At 36.7% G+C, this 22,857-nt stretch overlaps 1 protein-coding gene across 11 annotated transcripts in view; it reads left to right on the top strand.

The window, feature by feature from the left end:
* The window catches only part of ANK2 (ankyrin 2), a 268,452-nt gene that overhangs the window by 110,772 nt on the left and 134,823 nt on the right, over positions 1 to 22,857 (top strand). For 6 of the 11 annotated variants that reach the window (XM_088836164.1, XM_088836160.1, XM_088836158.1 and 3 more), the window contains exons 6-12: positions 3,067 to 3,252; positions 6,717 to 6,815; positions 8,114 to 8,212; positions 16,091 to 16,189; positions 20,022 to 20,219; positions 22,385 to 22,483; positions 22,645 to 22,743. In XM_088836164.1, coding sequence (XP_088692290.1) covers positions 3,067 to 3,252; positions 6,717 to 6,815; positions 8,114 to 8,212; positions 16,091 to 16,189; positions 20,022 to 20,219; positions 22,385 to 22,483; positions 22,645 to 22,743 — 879 coding nt within the window. Of the gene's footprint in view, positions 1 to 3,066; positions 3,253 to 3,689; positions 3,714 to 6,716; positions 6,816 to 8,113; positions 8,213 to 16,090; positions 16,190 to 20,021; positions 20,220 to 22,384; positions 22,484 to 22,644; positions 22,744 to 22,857 lie in introns of all 11 variants that reach the window. The other 5 variants (XM_088836165.1, XM_055433969.2, XM_088836162.1 and 2 more) reach the window with 3 other exon arrangements.

Genomic DNA, 22,857 nt, shown 5'->3' with positions numbered 1-22,857 from the left:
GCCTGCCAGCACTCTCAGCTGTCTCATGGCTCCTGCAGACTAGACCTCTGTACCTTCTCAGTCTGTTTCCAGAAATATCAACACCTTTTTATGTATGTTGCATTGGTAGAGTCCATGTCACACTGTGGCTCTCAGAAAATGAAAATGGTCTTTGATTTTCACACAGAAGTGTGGCTCTTGAAAGTCAATCACATGAGGTTTTGAATCCTGGTTTAGACTCATATATGCCTGTTGTTTCATTTTTTAATCATTTGCATTGGGAATCCTCAGTTGTGTCCAACTTTTACAACATCATGGACTGTAGCTGTCCAGGCTGCTCTGCCCATGGAATTTTCCAGGCAAGAACATTGGAGTGTGTTGCTATTTGCTCCTTCAGGGCATCTTCCCGAAGGATCTTCCCAGGGATCCATCCCATATCTCTTGAGTCTCCTGTATTACAGGTGGATTCTTTACCGCTGAACCACTGGGGAGGCCCCCTTAATCATTTAAATAACTATAATTTTTTCTGAGTGGACATAAACTTAATTGGTTATTCCATACCACTGGTCTTAATGGTTATTAGAAAATGCACTAATGGAAAACTCTTTGCATGTTTTCCTTTAGTCTCTTGGGCTTCCCAGGTGACACAGTGGTAAAAAATCCACCTGCCAATGCAGGAGGTGGGAGTTTGATCCCTAGGTCGGGAAGATTCCCCTGGAGGAAAAGATGGCACCCCACTCTAGTATTCTTGCCTGGGAAATTCCATGGACAGAGGAGCCTGGCAGACTACAGTCCATGGGGTCATAAAGAGTCAGAAACGACTGAACATGCACGGATGCATGCTTTAGTCTATCATTCTGTGAATAACATCTTCACAGGGCTTTATTGTTGATTACTATGTGATATTTTAGGCTGTATTGCTAAATACCTTCAACGATCATGTGTGCAATGTATGAAAATACCTAAAGAAGACACCCTGAACCCATTAATAGCCCTAATTTGCAAAAATTACTAAGCAAGACATTATGACAAGTTTATCAGAGAGTTTTGAGATTGTTCAATATGGCAGTGAAACTCATATTTGAAAAGAAATATTTAAAGTTTTGAAATTTCCCATAATTATAGCAATTGGCACTGGTAAATAGATGTTGAAAAATGAAGCTTATTGAATTTTAATATTGGTTTCCTTTTCAAAGAGTTAGTGGGGATACTTGTAAAAAAAAATTTCAAATATTTACCCTTCTTCCATGAAGTGTAGATTAGAATGAAATCATGTGGTGGAGATTCAGTTAAATTCTCTGCAGGGAGTTATCTGTCCATCCAGTATCATTTTTATAATTTTCTACTTTCTTCCTTCTTCCTGAATGTTATCAAAATTGAAAGCTAGGAATTTTTTAATCAAGCCCTGTACTGTCAGCAAATGCCTTGTCTCTAAGAAAAAAATGAAGTTCACATTCTTTTAATATAAACTACCCCAGTATTGCAGGGGGAATCAAATTAAATATGTATATGATAATGAGCCTGTTCTTTCCTCCTTCACAGAGGACTTAATTTGTGCCAAAGTTCCAGATTTAGGCTACTCTCTTTCATCTTACAACACTACATGCTTTACTCTTCCATTTCATTAAGTAATGTGTTTATTTGAAATTCAAGTCTACTTTAAAAAATTCAGTCCTTATTGTGGTAGTACATATATGATATGTACATTTGAGGAAAATAATTTTCCCTCCAAAGTCTACAGTTACCGTTTTTTAAAATTAACTAATTAATTAACTTATTTTTGGTTGTGCTGGGCCTTCGTGGCTGTGCAAACTTTTTCTCTAGTTGTGGCAAGCGAAGGCTGCCTTCATCGCCTTGCACAAGTTTCTCATTGTGGCGGCTTCTCTTGTTGTGGATCCCGGGCTCCAGGGAACATGGGCTTCGGTACTTGTGGCCCATGGGCTCAATAATTGCAGTTCCTGGGCTCTCGAGCACGGGCTCAGTAATTGTGGTACATGGGCTTAGTTGCTGACAGCATGTGGGATCTTCCTGGACCAGGGATCAAACCCATGTCTCCTGCAATGGCAGGTAGGATTCTTTACCACTGAGCCACCAGGGGCGTCCTACAGTTACCTTTTTAAAAATTATCTTTGGAAACACATGGAGCAGTTAGATGCGGTTAAACACTCATTGTCTCCGGTATGCGTTTGTTCGAATCACCATCCAGTTCCTCTTGTCTCCTCTGTGAATGGAAACTTTGAATGCCGAGACGTGTTTTCAAGCTTTTGTGAATTAAGGGAGGTTTTCACATTAACAGAGCCTACAGAGTATATTTTTTTTCTACTTGTCACCTTTTCATTTTTGAATACATGTTTCTAGAGAGAAAATGTAGCTTCCCAGTTTTCTAGCATGGTTATCCATCTACCGCTAAGACGCCTCTAACTTTGATGATCTGTGCTATTTCTTTGTTTTTTAAGTTTCAAAGTGAAAGGCTGATTTCCTACATTATTTAGCACAATTTTATATTCAAAAGACAATATAAAATTCAACTAAGGGCAAAATTAATGAACTAGCTTTATTTGCCAAAGAATTTTAGATCATATTATGTCCCAGGTTTCCCAAGTTAATTGGTAATAGACCATTCAATTAACAATTGTTGTTTTCCCTAATCAATACAGAGATATTTAGCAGCTTGCAAAGTTAATTTATTTCTCTGAGTTGGCTACCATATCAGTCAGACTTGGTTTTCATGATTTCTCCCCTTCCCACAGTTTTCTTTCTATAAGCAGGCATCATTTCGGGTTGCTTCTAATTTTTATTTTCAGATTCAAAACATAATTAAGCATATCCTGTGTGCAGTATGCTTCATTAGGAAATGCAGATGTTTATAAAAAATATATATAGAATAGGTATTTTAAAATATCTGATGAAGCCAGTACATAGCATAACAAATGACTATAATTTGCTACAGTCTTCACAGTAATATTTATTCCTTCCAATGTTTTTGTCAATCTTAATCTTTAATTTGCAAATTAGATGCACTGTTTCTTGGAGTTGAATCCCAGGCTTCCCAAAGTTGATGGAAATTTTTTCCTTCTGTTTTCCCAGGATGGCTTTACACCCCTGGCGGTGGCGCTCCAGCAGGGACACAACCAGGCAGTGGCCATCCTCTTGGAGAATGACACCAAAGGGAAAGTGAGGCTGCCAGCTCTGCATATTGCAGCCAGGAAAGATGACACCAAATCTGCTGCCCTCCTGCTTCAGAATGATCACAACGCTGACGTACAGTCCAAGGTAAAAGCTGCACGTATTTGTGGACGGGAACTCTTCAGCAGCCGGCTTCCTCCTGGGGGATGATAAAGAAGTAGGCCATGGTGATAATGCAAAATTACTTCTGGTCATCAAAAGAGATAAATTACTTTCAGAGGTATTTCAAAATAAAGGGGACTGTCTACTGGGTACAGTAAGAAAACAAAAAGAACCCTATAAGATAATTTTCTCCAAAAGGTGAAGCTTTTTAGAAATCTTCTTATTTATTTATGATAAAAAATAACAGGAACAGAAATAGAAAGATACAATTGTATTGTATAGTGTTATGGTTGCCTTTGCTAAATAGAATGCATTTTGGCATGCTGGATTGGTGTATCCAATTGCAGAGAGCAAGTTGATTGTTTCCTTAATTTTGCACTGTGTAATATCTTCCCTCTTTTTCCCACACAACACTGCTTCAGATGATGGTGAATAGGACAACCGAGGTACAGTATTGCGGTTATACCAAAATATATCTTTTTAAAAATTTTATTGTATTTTTTTGTCCAATTAGAATAAATGCTCACTAATTCATACTAATGATTAGAACTTTCATTATTAGGAAATTAATTTGGAAACTTTGCCCGTAATTAGGAAAAATAGGTAATTCAAAAAATTTTTAATATATTTTTGAAACATTATTAATCAGTATAACTATTTAAATAGATCATTAGAGTAGAGCATGAAACAATACTGTTCCATAATATGTATTTTACTAAGTGAGCTTTATTATTAACTTTTTGCCAACAAGAGATGTGACCTCCTTTTCTTAATGAGAATTCTCCATTTAGAATCTGCTGCTGCTGCTGCTGCTAAGTTGCTTCAGTTGTGTCCGACTCTGTGCAACCCCATAGATGGCTAGTAAAGTGTAATTTAAGGAGGTTTTTCTGCCAGTGTTTCATCCTCTTATCTAATTGCAATTGCCCTTTTTTGTATTTTTTTTACCATGTTGTATATAATCAGTAATGATGTTGAGCATATCATAAACAAAATATTTTCATCATCTTGCTATCTGGTAATAGCTGTCATGAAATCATCTGTTTTCCACATATCTAAATAAGTCCCATCCACCAGCAAAATCAATAAGAGCATTTGGTTTAGAGTGTGTGTGTGTGTGTATATGTGACAGAGAGTGTGTGTGTGTGTATGTGTAGTGGTCTCTCTGTTGCTATCAAGAGACACTAATTCAAAAACTGTTGCAAGTGTATTATAAAGATTAACCTGTACTATAAAATGTAACCTTGAAAGGCAAGTGACTGTTTCTATAGATTGATTTTCACTTTGCTGAGGAAATTCTCTAGATTAACATTTCATATGATCACTGGGTTGTGGACCTATGGGGATTTTGAGCATTTTGCCTAGTGTTAGTAGTGTATTTCTAAAACTAATACCTGTTTATTAACAAGTTTATCCATTGAGATGTGAATAGACTTAAATTATTCATATCATTTCTTCTGTTCCAAATCGTAGGTCAGAGACTTTTTTAAAAATGCCCAACTGCTTGGTGAAATTGCTCAAGACTGGAATAATACAAATTGATATATCTTAATTACTGAGTTTAATATTTTTTACTTTTAGGTGATTTGGGGGTAATTGTTTACATCTTTGAAAGCAGTGTTGGCTCTAATTATTATGCAGCAATTTGAGTAGATACATACTGAGTTAGAACTATTTCTTCAAGGACAATAGAATATCAAAGAAGAGAAACCCGTTCATCCACAGTCCTGTAGAATCGTGACCCGAGCCTGCCATCTCTGTTAATCAGGGAAGGATTCCTGAGGGGCTTACACCAGCCTCATGCTGATCCAAGAGTCACAGCCTGAGGCATCACTGTGGATTTTCAATGAGGCTGTGCCAAGCAATAAATTAGTTTACTTCTGAAAATGGGAAAAATAATATTGTTATACTTGAATAATTTGAAAATGATTCATCAGCGATCTGTTTTGTTTTTCTGAAATTAAATTGTAACTCAAAAAATAGATGCATGTTTAGGATATGACTGGGTGACAGGAAATATCAAATAAAAATGAAAAACATCTAGTCAATTATTTCCTAAAATATCAAAGTTTGACATTTTGTAAAATAGCCCCCAGGTTGTAGGCTGATTTTTTTTCTTCTTTATTGACATGAATATTTGGCATCATGTAAACACAAAATAAAAATATCGTGACTATAAGCGTAGGCTTTGGATTGATAGTTGCTATTCTTATTTTGTATCTTGCTTCACTAGAGTCGGAAATTATTTGCAGCTAATTTGGCTACTAGCACAGAGGAATTTCTGTTACCTAAGGTATCTGAATACTTATTTAGGCCATTTTAAAAGCAAAGTCACCAAGTGAATAGGAAAATAATGGTTGTGATGTGGGTAACATTTCTTAAAAACAATATTGTGTATATAAAAATTCATTTCAAACAAAAGAGCGTAATGAAAAATGGCCTCAAAACTGCAGGATTTGACACCCAGTTTTATAGGAACAGTCTTTATTGTTCCTATTATCTTTTGGAGAGCAGGAGCAATGCTTTTTTTAATACGGTAAATAAGAAAAGAATCAATATGCTTCTGCTGTGAAAATGGCAGAAATTTCTAACTACGCTTTCATTAGCAAAAATGTAAGGAAATATGCTTTTCTCTATTTAAGATTTTCAGACTCATTTTTAAAACACTCAGAGTAAACTGTTCTTTAATGCTCATATGATTTACTTATTTTTTATATTAGTCTTACTGATAAAATTTAGTTTAATTAACATTCAAATTTGGATTCCACTTAATTTTTTTCTTTATTTTATATTCATATTTATTCTATTGTATTGTTTAACTACTGCTTTTTAAACTTTTTTTCATAACAATATAGACTGACAAAACTCAGTTGTTAAAGAGAATAGAAATATCAGGATAGTATAAATGATGTGAGATGAAATTGTATATCTTCTATAAGGATTTCTCACACTATATTCATTGTTCCAAAGATACAATATCAACCAATGCTATTTTTCATTTTGAAAAACACCCAAACCAAAACACAAATTTTAAAAATAGAAGATTTGAAATTTTCTCTGGAGAAAATATTCTTTATTCATAGTTATATTCTATGGCTGAAAATATAATGTTGTTTAATCATATTTTGTTTTGCTTTAAAGCTAAATCAACTCAGGAAACATGGTTTTATATAAACAACCAATCTCATAAATAAATAAATTATTATGGTAATTAGAAATAATGTTGCCAAGAAATATAGGATATTTGTTTACCTTTTTATGTTGACTTATTTACCACTAAATTTGAATAATACCACCCAAACTTAAAACTTTTATTAAAGCATTTATGACCTGATTTACTTTGCTCACGTGTTAGGTAGACAGTTACCATGTGATTTTCTTCACTAATCCAGTGACTACAACGCGTGGAGGTAAAATGCTTTACTGACTGCTGTTTGCTTTGCTTTCCATAGAGTGGATTCACCCCTTTGCACATCGCTGCCCACTATGGAAACGTCAACGTGGCCACTCTTCTTCTAAACCGGGGAGCTGCTGTGGACTTCACAGCCAGGGTGTGGATTAAAATAGTTTCTCTTTTAATTTAATTTATTGATTGATTGGCCACATTGTGTGGCTTGCAGCATCTTGGTTACCTGAGCAGGGATTAAACTGAGCCCTCAGCAGTGAAAGCGTAGAGTCCTAACCACTGGACTGCCAGGGAATTTGGCATTTTACTAAAGTAAAGATAAACAATGATAAAGATTTTATTTTTTCTTAATGGATTTATCTGTGCTGGAGAAATTAGATTTTCCATTTTTTCTTCTCTTCAAATCATAGGAAGTCATTATGACCCAGCAAGTGAAAAATAGTGTGTAAATTCACATGCGTGCAAATCATTTTCAATAAGGAGAATGCTGATTCTGACATCAGTATGAGCAGTTACATTTAAAGGTCACACCATGAATCATGAATGAGAAGCTTCAAGTCAACAAAAAACTGTTAAAATGTTCAGTATAAGATATATAAGTACATTTATACTATGTCCTAATAGTGATTATAGGGCACATAATTTGACACAGGTTTTTTAAAATAAATTGAGAATTAATTTGGTCATATGAGGAGTCTTATTAGCTAGGTTTAATGGTATACTTTCATTGGAAAGAATTCACTTACATAACAGATATAAAATTCAGTATACTTAATATACTGTAAATGCAACACTTGATTTTACAAAATCATAGCATACCAAAAAATCAGGTACATATCCTTGACATCATGATGATTATAGAATAGCCAAGAAAAGAAAGACATATAATTCATGCTTGCAGTGTTTTTGTCCTTAGAAGTCTTCTGCCCTGAAACTATATTGAGTTATTTTCAAGTTTTTCATACTGAATTATTCTGAAGAAGATGTATTTAAGAATCATTTTTCCATTGGGTATTTATTGGCATATGTGTATTCCATTTTTAAGCAGAGCAATCTTTAGGATCCCAGAATCTTTAAGTGCATGAATGTTTTAAGAAAGATAGACTTTGGACTAGGGCTCTATCCTAGTAGGATCTGAAATTTTGCTTCTATTATGCAAAATTGCTTCCTTTGTCTCTTGACTGTGATGTGTAGATTTAGTACATATGTCGTAGTTATTGATTAACTTAGTTATGCAGTTTCATTATGTTTTTCATTCTCTATAGTGCTATGTGGTTTGTGTGCTTTTTTTGTTCCTTAAAAATCAAAAGCATTGAAGCCATAGAAACCTTGGATAAAACTGTAAAATAGGTCACAATCTCCTTTGTGCTCTTCAGCACAAAGCCATCACCACCATGCCCTGTCATACCCAACATACTCTTGTTTGGTCTCTCCATGATGTAGAATGGAATCACTCCTCTGCATGTGGCTTCCAAAAGGGGAAATACAAACATGGTGAAGCTCTTACTGGATCGTGGTGGTCAGATTGATGCCAAAACTAGGGTGAGTGTCTCTGTTCTTTCAATTTCCTACCATTATTATTTTTTTATTCTTTTAGCAGGCACTTTAAAATACCAGTCCCTAAACACAAGCAATGCATTTTCAAGGAAATTACCTTCTTGGATTTGATTTAAACTTCATACATTATGTAAAGGTTTTACATGATAAAGTGGCATTAATATTTGCTCATAGGTACCCAGAGAAGCAGAATGCTAGCTCCTCAGGGAGACAGTTTTTCAAGTTCTTGCTTACTGATTTTCTGGGCAGAAAGATCAAAGATTGAACTTACTCATCTATGATTTGGCTAGTCATAAATACCAAGAGCCCAAACTCATTAGGACACATTAAGCTATGAGAGTGTGGTTTTTACATAAATATATTTTAAAACATGTTGAAAATCTTTTGGTTTGACCTTTTCAATTCCTAAGTCATTTTTCTTAACTGGCTATGCTATAGGGATCTGAACAGGAGATCTCCGGTTATGCTTATGGAAAAAAAGGCATACAGTTATTACTATGTTGCACTTTTACTCATGTCAACTTGCCAAGAGGCAGTGCCCATCATTCATTTCAAATTTTTTGATTAAAATATAGCTCTGAGTTTTAATGCACTCCCAAAAACTAGATAACAAGATAGCAGGACAACACAACTGTTTAAAGTGCAGACTCTGAACACAGACTTCAGTTCAGTTCAGTTCAGTCGCTCAGTCGTGTCTGACTCTTTGTGACCGCATGAATTACAGCACGCCAGGCCTCCCTGTCCATCACCAACTCCCGGAGTTCACCGAAACCTATGTCCATTGAGTCAGTGATGCCATCCAACCATCTCATCCTCTGTCGTCCCCCTCTCCTCCTAGCCCCAATCCCTCCCAGCATCAGAGTCTTTTCCAGTGAGTCAACTCTTTGCATGACGTGGCCAAAGTATTGGAGTTTCAGCTTTAGCATCAGTCCTTCCAATGAACACCCAGGACTGATCTCCTTTAGGATGGACTGGTTGGATCTCCTTGCAGTCCAAGGGACTCTCAAGAGTCTTCTCCAACACCACAGTTCAAAAGCATCAATTATTCGGTGCTCAGCTTTCTTCACAGTCTCATTCTCACGTCCATACATGACCACTGGAAAAATCATAGCCTTGACTAGACGGACCTTTGTTGGCAAAGCAATGTCTCTGCTTTTTAATATGCTATCTAGGTTGGTCATAACTTTCCTTCCAGGGAGCAAGTGTCTTTTAATTTCATGGCTGCAATCAGCATCTGCAGTGATTTTGGAGCCCAAAAAAAAAGTCTGACACTGTTTCCCCATCTATTTCCCATGAAGTGACTGCTGCTGCTGCTAAGTCACTTCAGTCGTGTCCAGCTCTGCGACCCCATAGACGGCAGCCAACCAGTCTCCCCCGTCCCTGGGATTCTCCAGGCAAGAACACTGGAGTGGGTTGCCATTTCCATGAAGTGACTACCTGATTTCAAATCCTACTTCTGGTTACTAGTGATATTAACCTTTTACTTGTCTTCTCTAAACTTAGTTAGGCCAATAATACTACCTACCTCATAGGGTTGTGTGAGAATCAACTCTTAGGTATTTTTTAAAGTGCTTTGTGGTTAGTTGCTCAGTTGTGTCTGACTCTTTGCAACCCCATGGACTGTAGCCCACCAGGCTCCTCTGTCCATGGGGATTCTCCAGGCAAGAAAACTGGAGTGGGTTACCATGCCCTCCTCCAGGGGATCTTCCCAATCCAGGGGTCGAACCCAGGTCTCATACATTGAAGGTGGATTCTTTACCAGCTGAGCCACCAGGGAAACCCAAGAATACTGGAGTGAGTAGCCTATCCCTTCTCCAGAGGGTCTTCCCGGCCCAGAAATCAAACTAGGGTCTCCTGAATAGTGGATTCTTTACCAGCTGAACTACCAATAAATTACTTAGCTACTCATAATTTTTATCATGTTATGGAAATGATGTACAATTACTTGCTTAAACATTGAACTAGTACTTCAGTGTTAATTCTCGAGTACATTTGATTAATCATAGACTTAAGCAAAACTTTAAACATCCCTATTATGTAAAATTCTGAAATGTATGGTGGAAGAAGTCTATGTAAGTTAGTAGATAGAATATGTCCCTTGTGATATTTTATTGTCACTTTGTTTAATTCTGGGACGTTGCATTCTCATAGTCAAAGGAATAAAGATCTAATTCCCTTGCAAATCTTAAGACTAAAAAATATTTTAATAAATCATCATCTTTGAGCTTTTAGAAGCTACACCAGTCCCAGACTATACATTTTGATTTTTAATGACTTTAGAATATGTTGCTTTTTAAATCTCATTTCTCTAAGACATTTGGTCCAGAGCACCTGGGTCATATTATCATGTGGGAACTCTGAAATGGTTTGCTTTGTCAAGATCTTTGCTGTGGTGTCTAGTGTCTTTCACCAGGGTTTTATGTGGTTTCTACCCTTTGCTTTGATGGCATGCCTTTTCTCTTGCTATGCTGTAGGTATGCAGAATTTGGAATAATTACATATAATGTCACATGCTTTGCTTACTTGTTCTCTGTGTTTGAAGGAAAGAGTTTCTGTACCACCTTCTTTAAGTACGTTACTTAAATAATGAGTCCCTTTATACTTACCTGTCTGTCTCTATTGAGACTCTAGTAATTGAGAGGACCAATGTAAAGATAGCACTTTGTAAATGCAAAAAAATATATATCTTCATCAGTGTTTTAAGGATGCATGTTACTCTTACTAACACTTTTCAGGTGTATTCATTAATTATTGAGGCAATTGATTTTGTTTTTATTGATCATCACAATATTTGCTTTGTCCTTTACAATATGCTCTAATTTGCTTGCCCTTCACACATTTGCGTATGTGATTTAAAAGTGTAACTGCAAATGAGCATTGCTTTTTCATAAAAAGAATACTAAGAAATGGATTTTTATACTAGTTCTGTCAGTGTAAGCATTGCTTTCTTCTTCTTATAGGGAATATTTGGACTGTATTTCATCCAGTGTAGCTTTTAGATATAGCAAGTAAATAGAATTTCACTCAGGAATTTATAAAGTGAAAATAGATTTTCTAATTATACACATTGTGCAGACATTCTGTTCATTCCTTCCTTGAACAAATAATTATTGATTTCCTGCTTGGTGTTATGAACCCTAATGATACAGCTGTTAACAAAGACAGACTAGATCCCTGCACTCAGAGATGCATATCAAGAATACCCACGGGAGCAGGTTAGCAGCTTCCTGGTAAAAGTTTAATAATAAGCTCTTCAAAAAAATAAACTATAGACTCTGATTTGTAGCCTTTTCCTCTGGTGATTCACATGGTGTAAATATGTCCATACTTCTGTCATGGCCAACTAGACCTACCAATGTCATATCACTGACGCAGAATTGAGAAAAGCTAGGCAAAAAATTGACTCTCACCAATTTGTGCAAATTGATTCCAGTGTATCCTGGGATCAGTCACAATACTGAAGGTGGCACTGAGCTGTTCTGTAAGTGAGAATATTTCATTTCTAAAGTAGAATTTTGAAAGCACGTATATTCTTTAGGTTTTGGCTATAATTATTAGACCTGTATCCTTCTTACTGAAAGTAAAATCACGTAGAGGTAAATGCAGAAAATCCAGGACTATGTCTGAAATCAGGCGGCCAATTCATGGTTTGTTTTTCCTTTTGTCCTTTAAAAATATTTTTTAAAATTAAAAAAATGTTGTATTTGTTTTTGACTATCTTTTTAGATAATATAATAATGTGTCTATAGATGGAATTTTAAATAATATAAACATTATTCTGTAATATTATATGTAAAGGCTTTGGGGCAATTTAAAAAATCATACCCACAGTTTCTCACCACTTTCACCAGCATTATATCAATCATTGAGACATTGTGCATCTCAGAGGCATTCTCATCACTGACTAGAATCTCATGTGAAACTTTAAGACATTTTCACCAGAGCCTTGGTTTTCTGGTGTCTGAAAAACTTCATTTTCATATTAAGGCTTTAAAATGTTACAGCTAGTTAAGCATGATATTATTAATTCAACTTTTTTAAAGGCATTATTCTTTTTTATTTATAACTTAGTTTTATCTAAATATGGAAATACTTCCTATAAGGACTATGGTTAAAATATTGAAATATGTATTTCAATGCAAGCAGTAAAAATATACAAAAAACATTAGAGGATGATTAATGAAAAACAATGCATCAGAGAAAGAGATCACCCTTGCTACTCATTATTAGAAGTAATAATTAAAGTAGTAGTACTGGCTATAAGTTGTCATATACACATGCTGTTCTAGGCACCCTGTTAAATACTATGCTAATATCATCTTAATTCATCTTCCTAACAACTTACCAAGTATCATTGTTTTCTTGTTGAGAAAATATGGTGGTTTCAATTGAGAAATGAGACTACCAATGTGAAAAATGAGTTTCAGAGGAGTTATATAACTTAACCAAGGACACACAGCTTAGTAATTAGCAGAGCTTATATTAACCCACAGACTTCAGGATACATTGCTGGAAGAATAATCTAAGCTGACAGGGAGGAGAGGAAAAGATAAGAGAAATGGTTGTAAGAAGCTAATGCTGTGGGTTACTAGCCAGATAAATGGTGTCCTTTTAAGAATTACAGACATTGCAGTGTGATTTGAAATGATTCCAATGTGGTGGAGGGAAGAGAACACAGGGAAGGGGACTCTGCAGTGGGAGAAAAGGTAATCTTCAAATACAGTCTTAAGAATGTAAGTAAAAAAAAAAAAAAAAAAGGTAATGAACAGGTGATAGCTCCTAAGAGTAAAAAGAGTTTAAAACATTCTTGAATACAAAACATCTCGATCAAGATTTGGGGCAGGGGATGAGACACTGTACTTTTTAGAATATATCAACCCTAATCCAGACTGATAATGTTGGGCAACTTGAGTTTGATACAATTTACATATAATTTATACAGGCAGATAAATTACATCACTAAATTGTAATATTTATTCATAGAACCAATTATTTAACCTTTACTGTTCCTTGATATTCTGGTGGGTTTATTAAGGGTTCTCCATATTTTCCTATTATTCTGAAAGCATTTTGGAGGTTTCAAAATGATTATGCAATGAATATTTCATACAATCTATAGAAAGCAATACTCTGCCTTTTCTAAAAGTGATTTAAAATAGCATCCCTTCATCTTTCAAACAAGGCTGTTTAAGTCAAACTGGGTAAGAAAAACCATCCTCATTCAACAGATCGTGCAGCTGAGCCTCAGGCAGATTCACCCATGGTGGGTTGATCTGAGACACACTCACACCCGTAGCTCAGTGGTTCCAGAGACCACTAGACATGCTGGACTGTGCACGTCATGTCTTCATTTGCTGTGTTGGGTTTCTCAAACTCTAGATCTCCATGAAGCCCTCACCAAAAATACGTTTGAGATATAAAGTTGCATCTAATTGCTATTTTACTTATAAGACAGCAACCAGTGCTCAATGTGTCTACCACCAGTCACTGATACCAGTATACAAATGTGTCATCATGGTAATCACCTTGCCTACACAGTTTTCTCTAAGTTCCTTTGGCAAACTTTAAAATAAATTGGCATCCCAACTGCAATAGTTTTATATATACTTTTTGCTGAGAAGACAGTCTTTTTATGCTAAATCCCAGATACCCAAAAACTGCAAGGTCTGTTTTGGTTATTAGTATCTCAATACTGGCCAAATAGATTTAACAAAGCAAGGAATTGTTATCATGATAACCCTGTATACGAGACAGCAAAAGAGACACAGGTGTATAGAACAGTCTTTTGGACTCTGTGGGAGAGGGCGAGGGTGGCATGATTTGGGAGAATGGCATTGAAACATGTATATTATCTTATGTGAAACAAATCAGCAGTCCAGGTTCGACACATGATACAGGATGCTCGGGGCTGGTGCATGGGGATGACCCAGAGGGAGGATAAGGGGAAGAGGGAGGTGGGAGGGGGCTTCAGGAAGGGGAACTCATGTACACCTGGGGCTGATTCATGTCAATGTATGGCAAAACCAACCAATATAATATTGTAAAATAATTAGCCTCCAATAAAAAATTAAAAAAGGTCCTCGCGAAAATCAGATGACATACTCAAACTTGATAATTTGAACAGAGATTATTCAAGGGCTTATTTACACCATTGTAGCTGGACTGAAGGGGAGGCAACAGGGAAGGTGGCATATCCTGGGGCTAGTTGCCCGCAGGGCTCATTACCAACCCTAGGTCCGAAAGGTGAGCAGTAGAAGAGGTCACCTGCCCTTCACAGGAGAGTGCTGTACATGGAAGGCTGCTTTGGTAGGCGTGCGCACTTGGTTAAAAAGTCACTGCCAGACCCAGGAGGCCCTTCAGGAAGTTGCTTCCAGGTCTTGCTGTGTATCGCATTGGCCAACCCCCACCAGAAGCCAGGGGCAGGGTAGCCCACAGGGGAGAAGGGTAGAGTACAGATCTGGAAGGGCAAATGGAAGACAGCTAGCTTAGACATCGCAGAATGTTGGATCAGGAAGAGTGTTGCAATCCAGATGAGTGATTTTCATTAGGAGGAAAACATAACCCAGAGATAGCAGTCACTGAAGCAGAGACACAAAAGATAAGCCATTAAAATTCTGGATAAATCAGAAGCTTCTAAAGCCCTCATAACTGCTTGTCATCCCTCATTTTCTCAACTACTACATACCTTCTCAACTTCTTTTCCTGAGACAATCTTTTTTTTTTTTCTTTAAATCTGAAATCGCTAGTAAATTTATGTACCCAGGGTTTTATTTTCTGTTTTGCTTCTTACCCATTGTTCTTATATCTTGTTTTATATATCTTATATCACATTTTCCATCTATGCTGCTCTTGGGCCATGCTGCCCTAAAGAGAAATAAAACCCAAAAGACAGAGGGTACTTGAGATTCAGTTCAGTTCAGCTGCTCAGTTGTGTCCGACTCTTTGCGACCCCATGGACTGCAGCACGCCAGGCTTCCCTGTCCATCACCAACTCCCGAAGCTTGCTCAAATTCATGTCCATCGAGTCAGTGCTGCCATCCAACCATCTCATCCTCTGTCATCCCCTTCTCCTCCTGCCTTCAATCTTTCCCAGCATCAGGGTCTTTTCCAATGAGTCAGTTCTTCGCATCAGGTGGCCAAAGTTAAAAACTACCCGTGACATTATCAAGGTCAGAAAGCTTTATAAATAGCATAACATGCAGTTGTGCCATAATTTTGACACTTCTTTAATGCTATTTATTGATAATAAATTTAATCTTTGAAAAATAATTATGTATTTATAAAATGATAAAAATATGAGCAGAAACCTATAGAAGAAGGTGAAAAAAATAACCCTTCTTTCTTTATAAGCCTCATGGAGCATTTCAGAAGAATTTATCAAAAGTGACAATTTAAGAGAGAAGATAGATGGACAAGTTAGATTAAGAAGAATTTTTAGGAGTTGTGTTAAGATAACCAGAATGAAAATAGAATCATCAAATATCTCTGGGGGTGGCTCCAGGCAAGTAGCACTTTGAAGTTCAACAAACGCAGCACACTTTGCTTCTCCATCTTCCTAAATATGCAAATTCATGACCAGCCACAGTTGTTTTATTTTTTTTATGTTGAACCTCCACACATGGGATTTCTCTTATTCTCTCCCTCTTTCTGTTTTGTCTTTGCTTTTCTCTTTCTCTCTGTCAAGATCTATCTTGTTTTCTCTCTTAAGTTTTCTTCTCTATCCCTTAACTGATAGCAATTCTATCACTGATCTGAGTCACTGGGACTGAATTCAGGAAACCCTCTCTTCAGGATGGCAATAGATACAATCTTTGTTTGTTTGTTTTAAGTGAACGCAGGCCTTATCTTTCATTCTTTTTGCAGGATGGGTTGACACCCCTTCATTGTGCTGCAAGAAGTGGGCATGACCAAGTGGTGGAGCTTCTGCTGGAGCGGGGCGCTCCCTTGCTGGCAAGGACGAAGGTGAGTTGTTATGAGGAAGACGGTGTCCAGCAAATTCTTTAAGACATTTTCTGATAATATCTATTCTTAAAATCAAAGCATCAGCTGAGCATATTCTAGTTGCTCAATAGTTGTGTTTGGGGAATGAGTCGTAGGTATCAAACTTTAAAAATTATTTTAAAAATACAGGTGTTGAGGTGTATTAAATGTATCAGTTCAGTTCAGTTCAGTTGTTCAGTCGTGTCCAGCTCTTTGCGATGCCATGGACTGCAGCATGCCAGGCCTCCCTGTCCATCACCAATTCTCGGAGTTTACTCAGACTCATGTCCATTGAGTTGGTGATGCCATCCAGCCATCTCATCCTCTGTCCTCCCCTTCTCCTCCTATCTTCTGTCTTTCCCAGCATCAGGGTCTTTTCCAATGAGTCAGTTCTTCGCATCAGGTGGCCAAAGTATTGGAGTTTCATTCAACATCAGTCTTTCCAATGCATATTCAGGACTGATCTCCTTTAGGATGGACTGGTTGGATCTCCTTCAGTCCAAGGGACTCTCAAGAGTCTTCTCCAACAACACAGTTCAAAAGCATCAATTCTTTGGCACTCAGCTTTCTTTATAGTCCAACTCTCACATCCATACATGACTACCAGAAAAACCATAGCCTTGACTAGATGGATCTTTGTTGGCAAAGTAATGTCTCTGCTTTTTAATATGCTTTTTAATATGCTGTCATAATTTTTCTCCCAAGGAGTAATCTTTTAATTTCATGGCTGCACTCACCATCTGCAGTGATTTCAGAGCCCCCCAAAATAAAGTCTGTCAGTGTTTCCACTGTTTCTCCATCTATTTGCCATGAAGTGATGGGACTGGATGCGGTGATCTTAGTTTTCTGAGTGTTGAGTTTTAAGCCAACTTTATGTTATATTAAATGTATAACTTCAAATTATTTCTATATTTTTACCCACTGTTCTCTCTGTAGATAGAAATGTGAATATTACTGTATTATATATAAATAAAGATATTATATATGTGAGAATATTTCTAAACATTGTTAGTCTACATTTTTATGATACTCTGAGATGGCTGTAAAATGCATATAAAATTATGTTTTAAAGAAGTACAGGTAGCAATATAAGATAAGATTTCTAGCTCTCCAATCTTTACTTCTTAGACAGTACTATTAAAAAGAATTATTCACCAGTGGTGTTGGTTGATTATAATTGGGATTAATAGGTGATGTGAAAAGCAAAAGTTAGGATAGTCTAGCTACAGAGAACCATTAAACAACCATATTGTTCTCTATGGCATGGTACAACTAGTATATTTTGGTCTCATTTCATCAATATTCCAGCCATGAGGAAAACTCTTATCCATACAAATAGAAACAGAGTAATGAGCTGATTTATTGGATATTTTCTTTGGGTTACCAGAAGATATCATGAGACACAGTTTGAAAATAATCACCCAGAGTTATTTAATGGGAAATGTAACAACACTTAGATCCTTAAATACAGCAGAAATTTAGACAAGGGACATTTCTTTTATTTTCTCTCTATTGCATTTTTCCCATCCCCTGAACATGATTCATATCAACCAATGCTGTAACTAGGGTAAGCTGAGAAAAATAAGGCAGCCAACACAAGTACATATTTTTCAATTTATGCTATAATTAAATATTTAATTAAGATCATTGGAGCCAAAACCAGCCCACGGGTTCAAAATTTATAAAGAATGAACTCAGTCTTTAGAGATGTGCCTCATAGGTCCTAAAAGGGTGGCTTCAAATCAGAAGTATATGAAGACAAAGAATAAATCATCTGCATCATTTTCATTCTCATTTCTATAGTATGAATGTTGTAGAGCTCTGTCTTTAAAGTGCAACATTTGGGGCTGGGTAATGCATACATAATTAAGGAAAATTTTGTTGAGGAAATAGATTGAAATTTAAATGGAAGGAACAAAATTTCACACTGGTCATGCTATAACTAATAAAAGACCTGTATCAAATTGAGGGTAGGCAGATAGGCCATTACATAAACTATAAAATCTCATCTGCAGAATTTGCCTGTAATTGTAATCACTAACGAGGACTATGGATTACCTTGGAATTTTTTAATGGCATACTTTTAAAAATCAGATATCATTCATGTATCATCAAACTGGTCTTCCCAGGAGACTCAGTGGGTAAAGTATCTGCTTGCAATACATGAGGTGCAGGAGACGCAGGTTTGATCCCTGTGTCTGAAAGATCCTCTGGCAAAGCACATAGCAACCCACTCCAGTATTCTTGCCTGGAGAATCCCATGGAGAGAGGATCCTGGTGGGCTACCGTCCTTAGTGTTGCAAAGAGTCGAACTTGATTGAAATGACTGAGCATGCATGCATGCATCATCTATCTATCATAATGAGTAGGTACAATGTGCCAAGCAGTGTTCTGAACACCAAGGGACTATCAAGAAAAATAATATGCCGTCTGTATTTTCAAGAAACTTTTATGTGGGTAAGATAGACAAGGAGTTAGTTACAAAAAGTAGAACTATGTTTATGGTAAGGAACAGAAGAAAATGAATTAACCATCTTGGAGTGAGGTGACACCACCAACCTGGAAAGGGCCAAGGCAACTAATACCAGACTATCTTCCCTCCCTGTCCATAAAATCTTCCAGCTTTGTAGCATCTATTATTCCTCCTTCAAGCAAATATTCATCTATCTAGTTGTCACTCTCTCTCTTTCTCTGAAAATTCTAATTCTCAGTAAACTGTGACTCTTCTCCACAATTCATCTTTAAAAAAAAAAGATTGATCTGTTATTTATTTGGATGCACTGGGCCTTAGTTGTGATACAAGACCTAGTCCATGGCCAGGGATCAAACCTGGACCCCTCGCATTGACAGTGTCGGGTCTTAGCCACTGGACCACCAGGGAAGTCCCCACAACCCCTGTTCTAATTGGTGATTTTAACAAGCTTGGTGAGAGCAGTAGATGATCCTCGCACTTGGCCTCTCAGTTTGGTCACTGTAAAGCCTCTGTAATTTCTGTGTTTAACTTCCCTCTGTCCATCCACCTCCTTCTCTGTTTCAGTGAATACTCTCCAGAAGCCCAACTCCAGAAAACTGTTTATTGTGCTGGTGCCATTAGCCAGGTGTTGAACTGTCCCTCATTCACCTTATGCCCTCATCTCTATGCACCAGAAATTCCCTGGTTACTTGTACCACTCCCTGACATACTCAGACACGCTCGCTACATTTCACCCTGATTAAATCCAACTCCCATTTTTGAGGCTGAATGGGGCTCTCTTTAACTTTGTAATCCCTAATGATCCCTGTGATCCCTAAGTCAGCCTGATGCTGCTTGACTACACACTGTATTTTTTAAGTCTGTTCACTCTCACTCCCTGCCATCTGATTATTCTATACATTTTCTTTTTCCTTCAAACTTATCTTTTTAAAAAATTTTATTGGAGTATAGTTGATTCACAATGTTATGTTAATTTCAGGTGTTCAGCAAAGTGAATCAGTTATACATATATCCACTAGTTTTTAGCTTCTTTCCCATATAGGCCATTGCAGAGTATTGAGTAGAGTTCCTATGCTACACAAAAGGTCCTTATTAATTATCTATTTATTTTCAGTAGTGTGTATATATCAACTTCAATCTCCCAATTTATTCCTCTTCCACCCTTATCCCTCCATAACCTTGAGTTTGTTGTCTGCATCTGATTCTGCTTCTGTTTTGTAAATAAGTTAATCTGTGCCCTTTTCTAGATTCCACATATAAGTGATATCATGTGATATGTCTTTCTCTCTCTTATTACTCAGTATGACTAAAATGTGGGCCTGGTTTGGTTTTGATGTGCAGAATGGGCTGTCTCCACTTCACATGGCTGCACAGGGGGACCACGTGGAATGTGTGAAGCACCTGCTCCAGCACAAGGCGCCTGTTGATGACGTCACTTTGGACTACTTGACGGCCCTCCACGTTGCTGCACACTGTGGCCACTACCGTGTAACCAAACTTCTCCTGGACAAGAGAGCCAACCCGAACGCCAGAGCCCTGGTAAACCTGGCCCAGTCCACGTTAAATGAATACAGATTGACATCAGCAAACCCACATTGATTGATCAATGGTTACAGACACCAGCAGTGCATGGTTACAGATACGCAATTAATTCTAAATTTGTCACCTCCCACAAGTTGCCTGCCTACTTCATGCCTTCACAGTTTGCTATTAAATAATGGCAGGGATAGATTTAAGAGAACACCAACGTAATATTGCCATAATTATAAAGTCATAGATAATATGAAACCTCTGGAGTGATAAGCATTTTTAAATGGAAAATAGGAGTTGCAAAATAGGCAGTTACAAAAATAAGTTCTATACACTTCTATATAGAGTCAGAATAAAACTGTAAAAAAAGCTAAACTTTATAATCTTTGGGGGGAAAATGTTTGAAAGTGGTGAACAGATTTGACTGTGTAAGATAATGTGAAATGTAAGCTGTAAAGAATTCACTTGGAGATGTTGCTTATTGACCTGATTACTCAACCGTAGACTAAGAGAAAAGTGATGCTTGTCATCTTTTTACTTCAGGAAGCATTTTATATGAACTATTTCAGAAACTGCTCAAGAGAAATCTGCAAATGGTTGTCCCTAGAGCACCTTCTGTTTCCTTCATGGTCTAATATTGAATAAGTCTCCTTGCTTCACTTATATTTTAACCATAATCATCGGAAGTATTAGGCGTGTATTAATTTATGCCTCTTGTTTCCTAATTCTCTAACTAAAGGCAAATCCTTTTTTCTATTTATGTCAGTTAAATTAGTCTTCAGGCAATCAATATTTAAGAGACTGTATTAGAATTAGAAAATATTGGATCTTACTTTTATGAGAAATTTTCCATTGGAATCAACTTATTTATCGTTTCCTGGGAAACAACTATACTTTTTGGGTTATGTGCAATTACATGAGAATATTTGTTTTCTTATAAAGAAAAAAGTATTCATTTTTAATTGGATAGTGGCCAATAAGCTTGTAAGATATCACACTGTAATCATTGCAGGTCTTTTAAGTGCTGCATATACATGTGGTTATTTATATCTGTCTTATTACATAGCTAATAGATGGGAAATTAGTTTTAAAATGTTGTGAATAATAATGTCATACGTTAAAAAAAATTATATGCTTTCCCAAGAACTGTTAGTGTAGAAGAATATTTTCTGATAAAAAGTCCCTATTGGGACATGCAAAATTGTTAACTAGCAGAATGGATACAGCTATTCTATATAGAGTCATCATTGTTCAAATAAAAATATAATACTTAAATATAACACATAAGGATTAAGCATGGGGTTAACATATTTTTATGTAATTTCCCCCAATTCCTGCACATTATCCTAGTATGGAAAGTTCAAAAGTACCTTAAAGACTTCTCCACATTTCTTTGCTTTTAAGAGATACCTTTTTACAGTTATTTCAAAAATTCTTCATACTATTTTTGAAAATATTTCAGCACTTATTAATTTCTTTCTAAAACAAAATGTATCTAGATTGGTATGTTATAAAAATATTATATTAAAAATATAAGAACTATAACATGGCTATAAAGATATTATCAACATAAATAATGATTTCTGCTAACATGCAACAACTCCTCATAAAAAGTTTTTAATATAAACAGTATAACTTCTGGCTATAAAAGATGATCAACACAAATAATGATTTCTGTTAATTTGCAACACCTGTTCCCTAAAAAAAATAGTAGCTAACCTGAAACATTTATTATAGATACAGTCATAAATCTTAGATTTTCGACATAAAACAGGTAATGATTTTTCACTCTAAGAAATAGCCCATCATCAAAAAAAATGTACTCTTATCTTTGAAGCATCGTTAAGCCATTTCATAATCTGTCCTATTAGTATACTCTAAAACCATTTTAGGACTAAACTATAATTGTGTGTGTTTTTTCCATCTTAGAAGAATAGGCCCACGTCCCTTTTGTTTTCTCTGTAACCACACAACAATGCCATACCTGCCCCCACATATGACACAAGCCTCCAGGAATACACCGTCACTGTCTCTCTAACTCCAACAGCTACAGTGTTTGAAGAAATGGTAACATTATGTGATGATGGAGCATTACTGCCTGCAATGTGCCAGCATGGAGTTGTGTGAGACTCGTTTCTGCATGTTTTCAACTAACTTGATTGTCTTTTGCACAGAATGGTTTTACTCCACTGCACATTGCCTGCAAGAAAAACCGCATCAAAGTCATGGAACTGCTGGTGAAATATGGGGCTTCAATCCAAGCTATAACAGAGGTAGAAAACTGTTTCAGCTTGTCACAGAACATTCCTTGTCTTACTCCCTCTCCCCCTTCCTTCCACCCATCTTCTGTCCTCTCTGAGTTTTATTTATCTGAAGAAGCCCCAAGGCCCCCACCGGTGCAGAGGAGTAAAACTGCTGTCGCTTTGTTCCGCAGTCTGGCCTCACACCAATACATGTGGCTGCCTTCATGGGCCACTTGAACATTGTTCTCCTTCTGCTGCAGAACGGCGCCTCTCCAGATGTCACTAACATTGTGAGTATGGCTTGGGTCAGAATAACACAGGAGAGACCGAGAGAGGACGCGTGTGGGTGTGTGGAGAGGTGTGTGTGTGTGTGTGTGTGTGTGTGTGAGATCACAGCTCAGTGG

This window comes from Moschus berezovskii, chromosome 5 (genome assembly GCF_049115385.1).
Source record: "Moschus berezovskii isolate FMDL1 chromosome 5, NW_MosBer_1.0, whole genome shotgun sequence".
In the NCBI taxonomy this organism is placed as follows: Eukaryota; Metazoa; Chordata; class Mammalia; order Artiodactyla; family Moschidae; genus Moschus; species Moschus berezovskii.
This window is presented reverse-complemented; position numbering and strand designations above follow the sequence as displayed.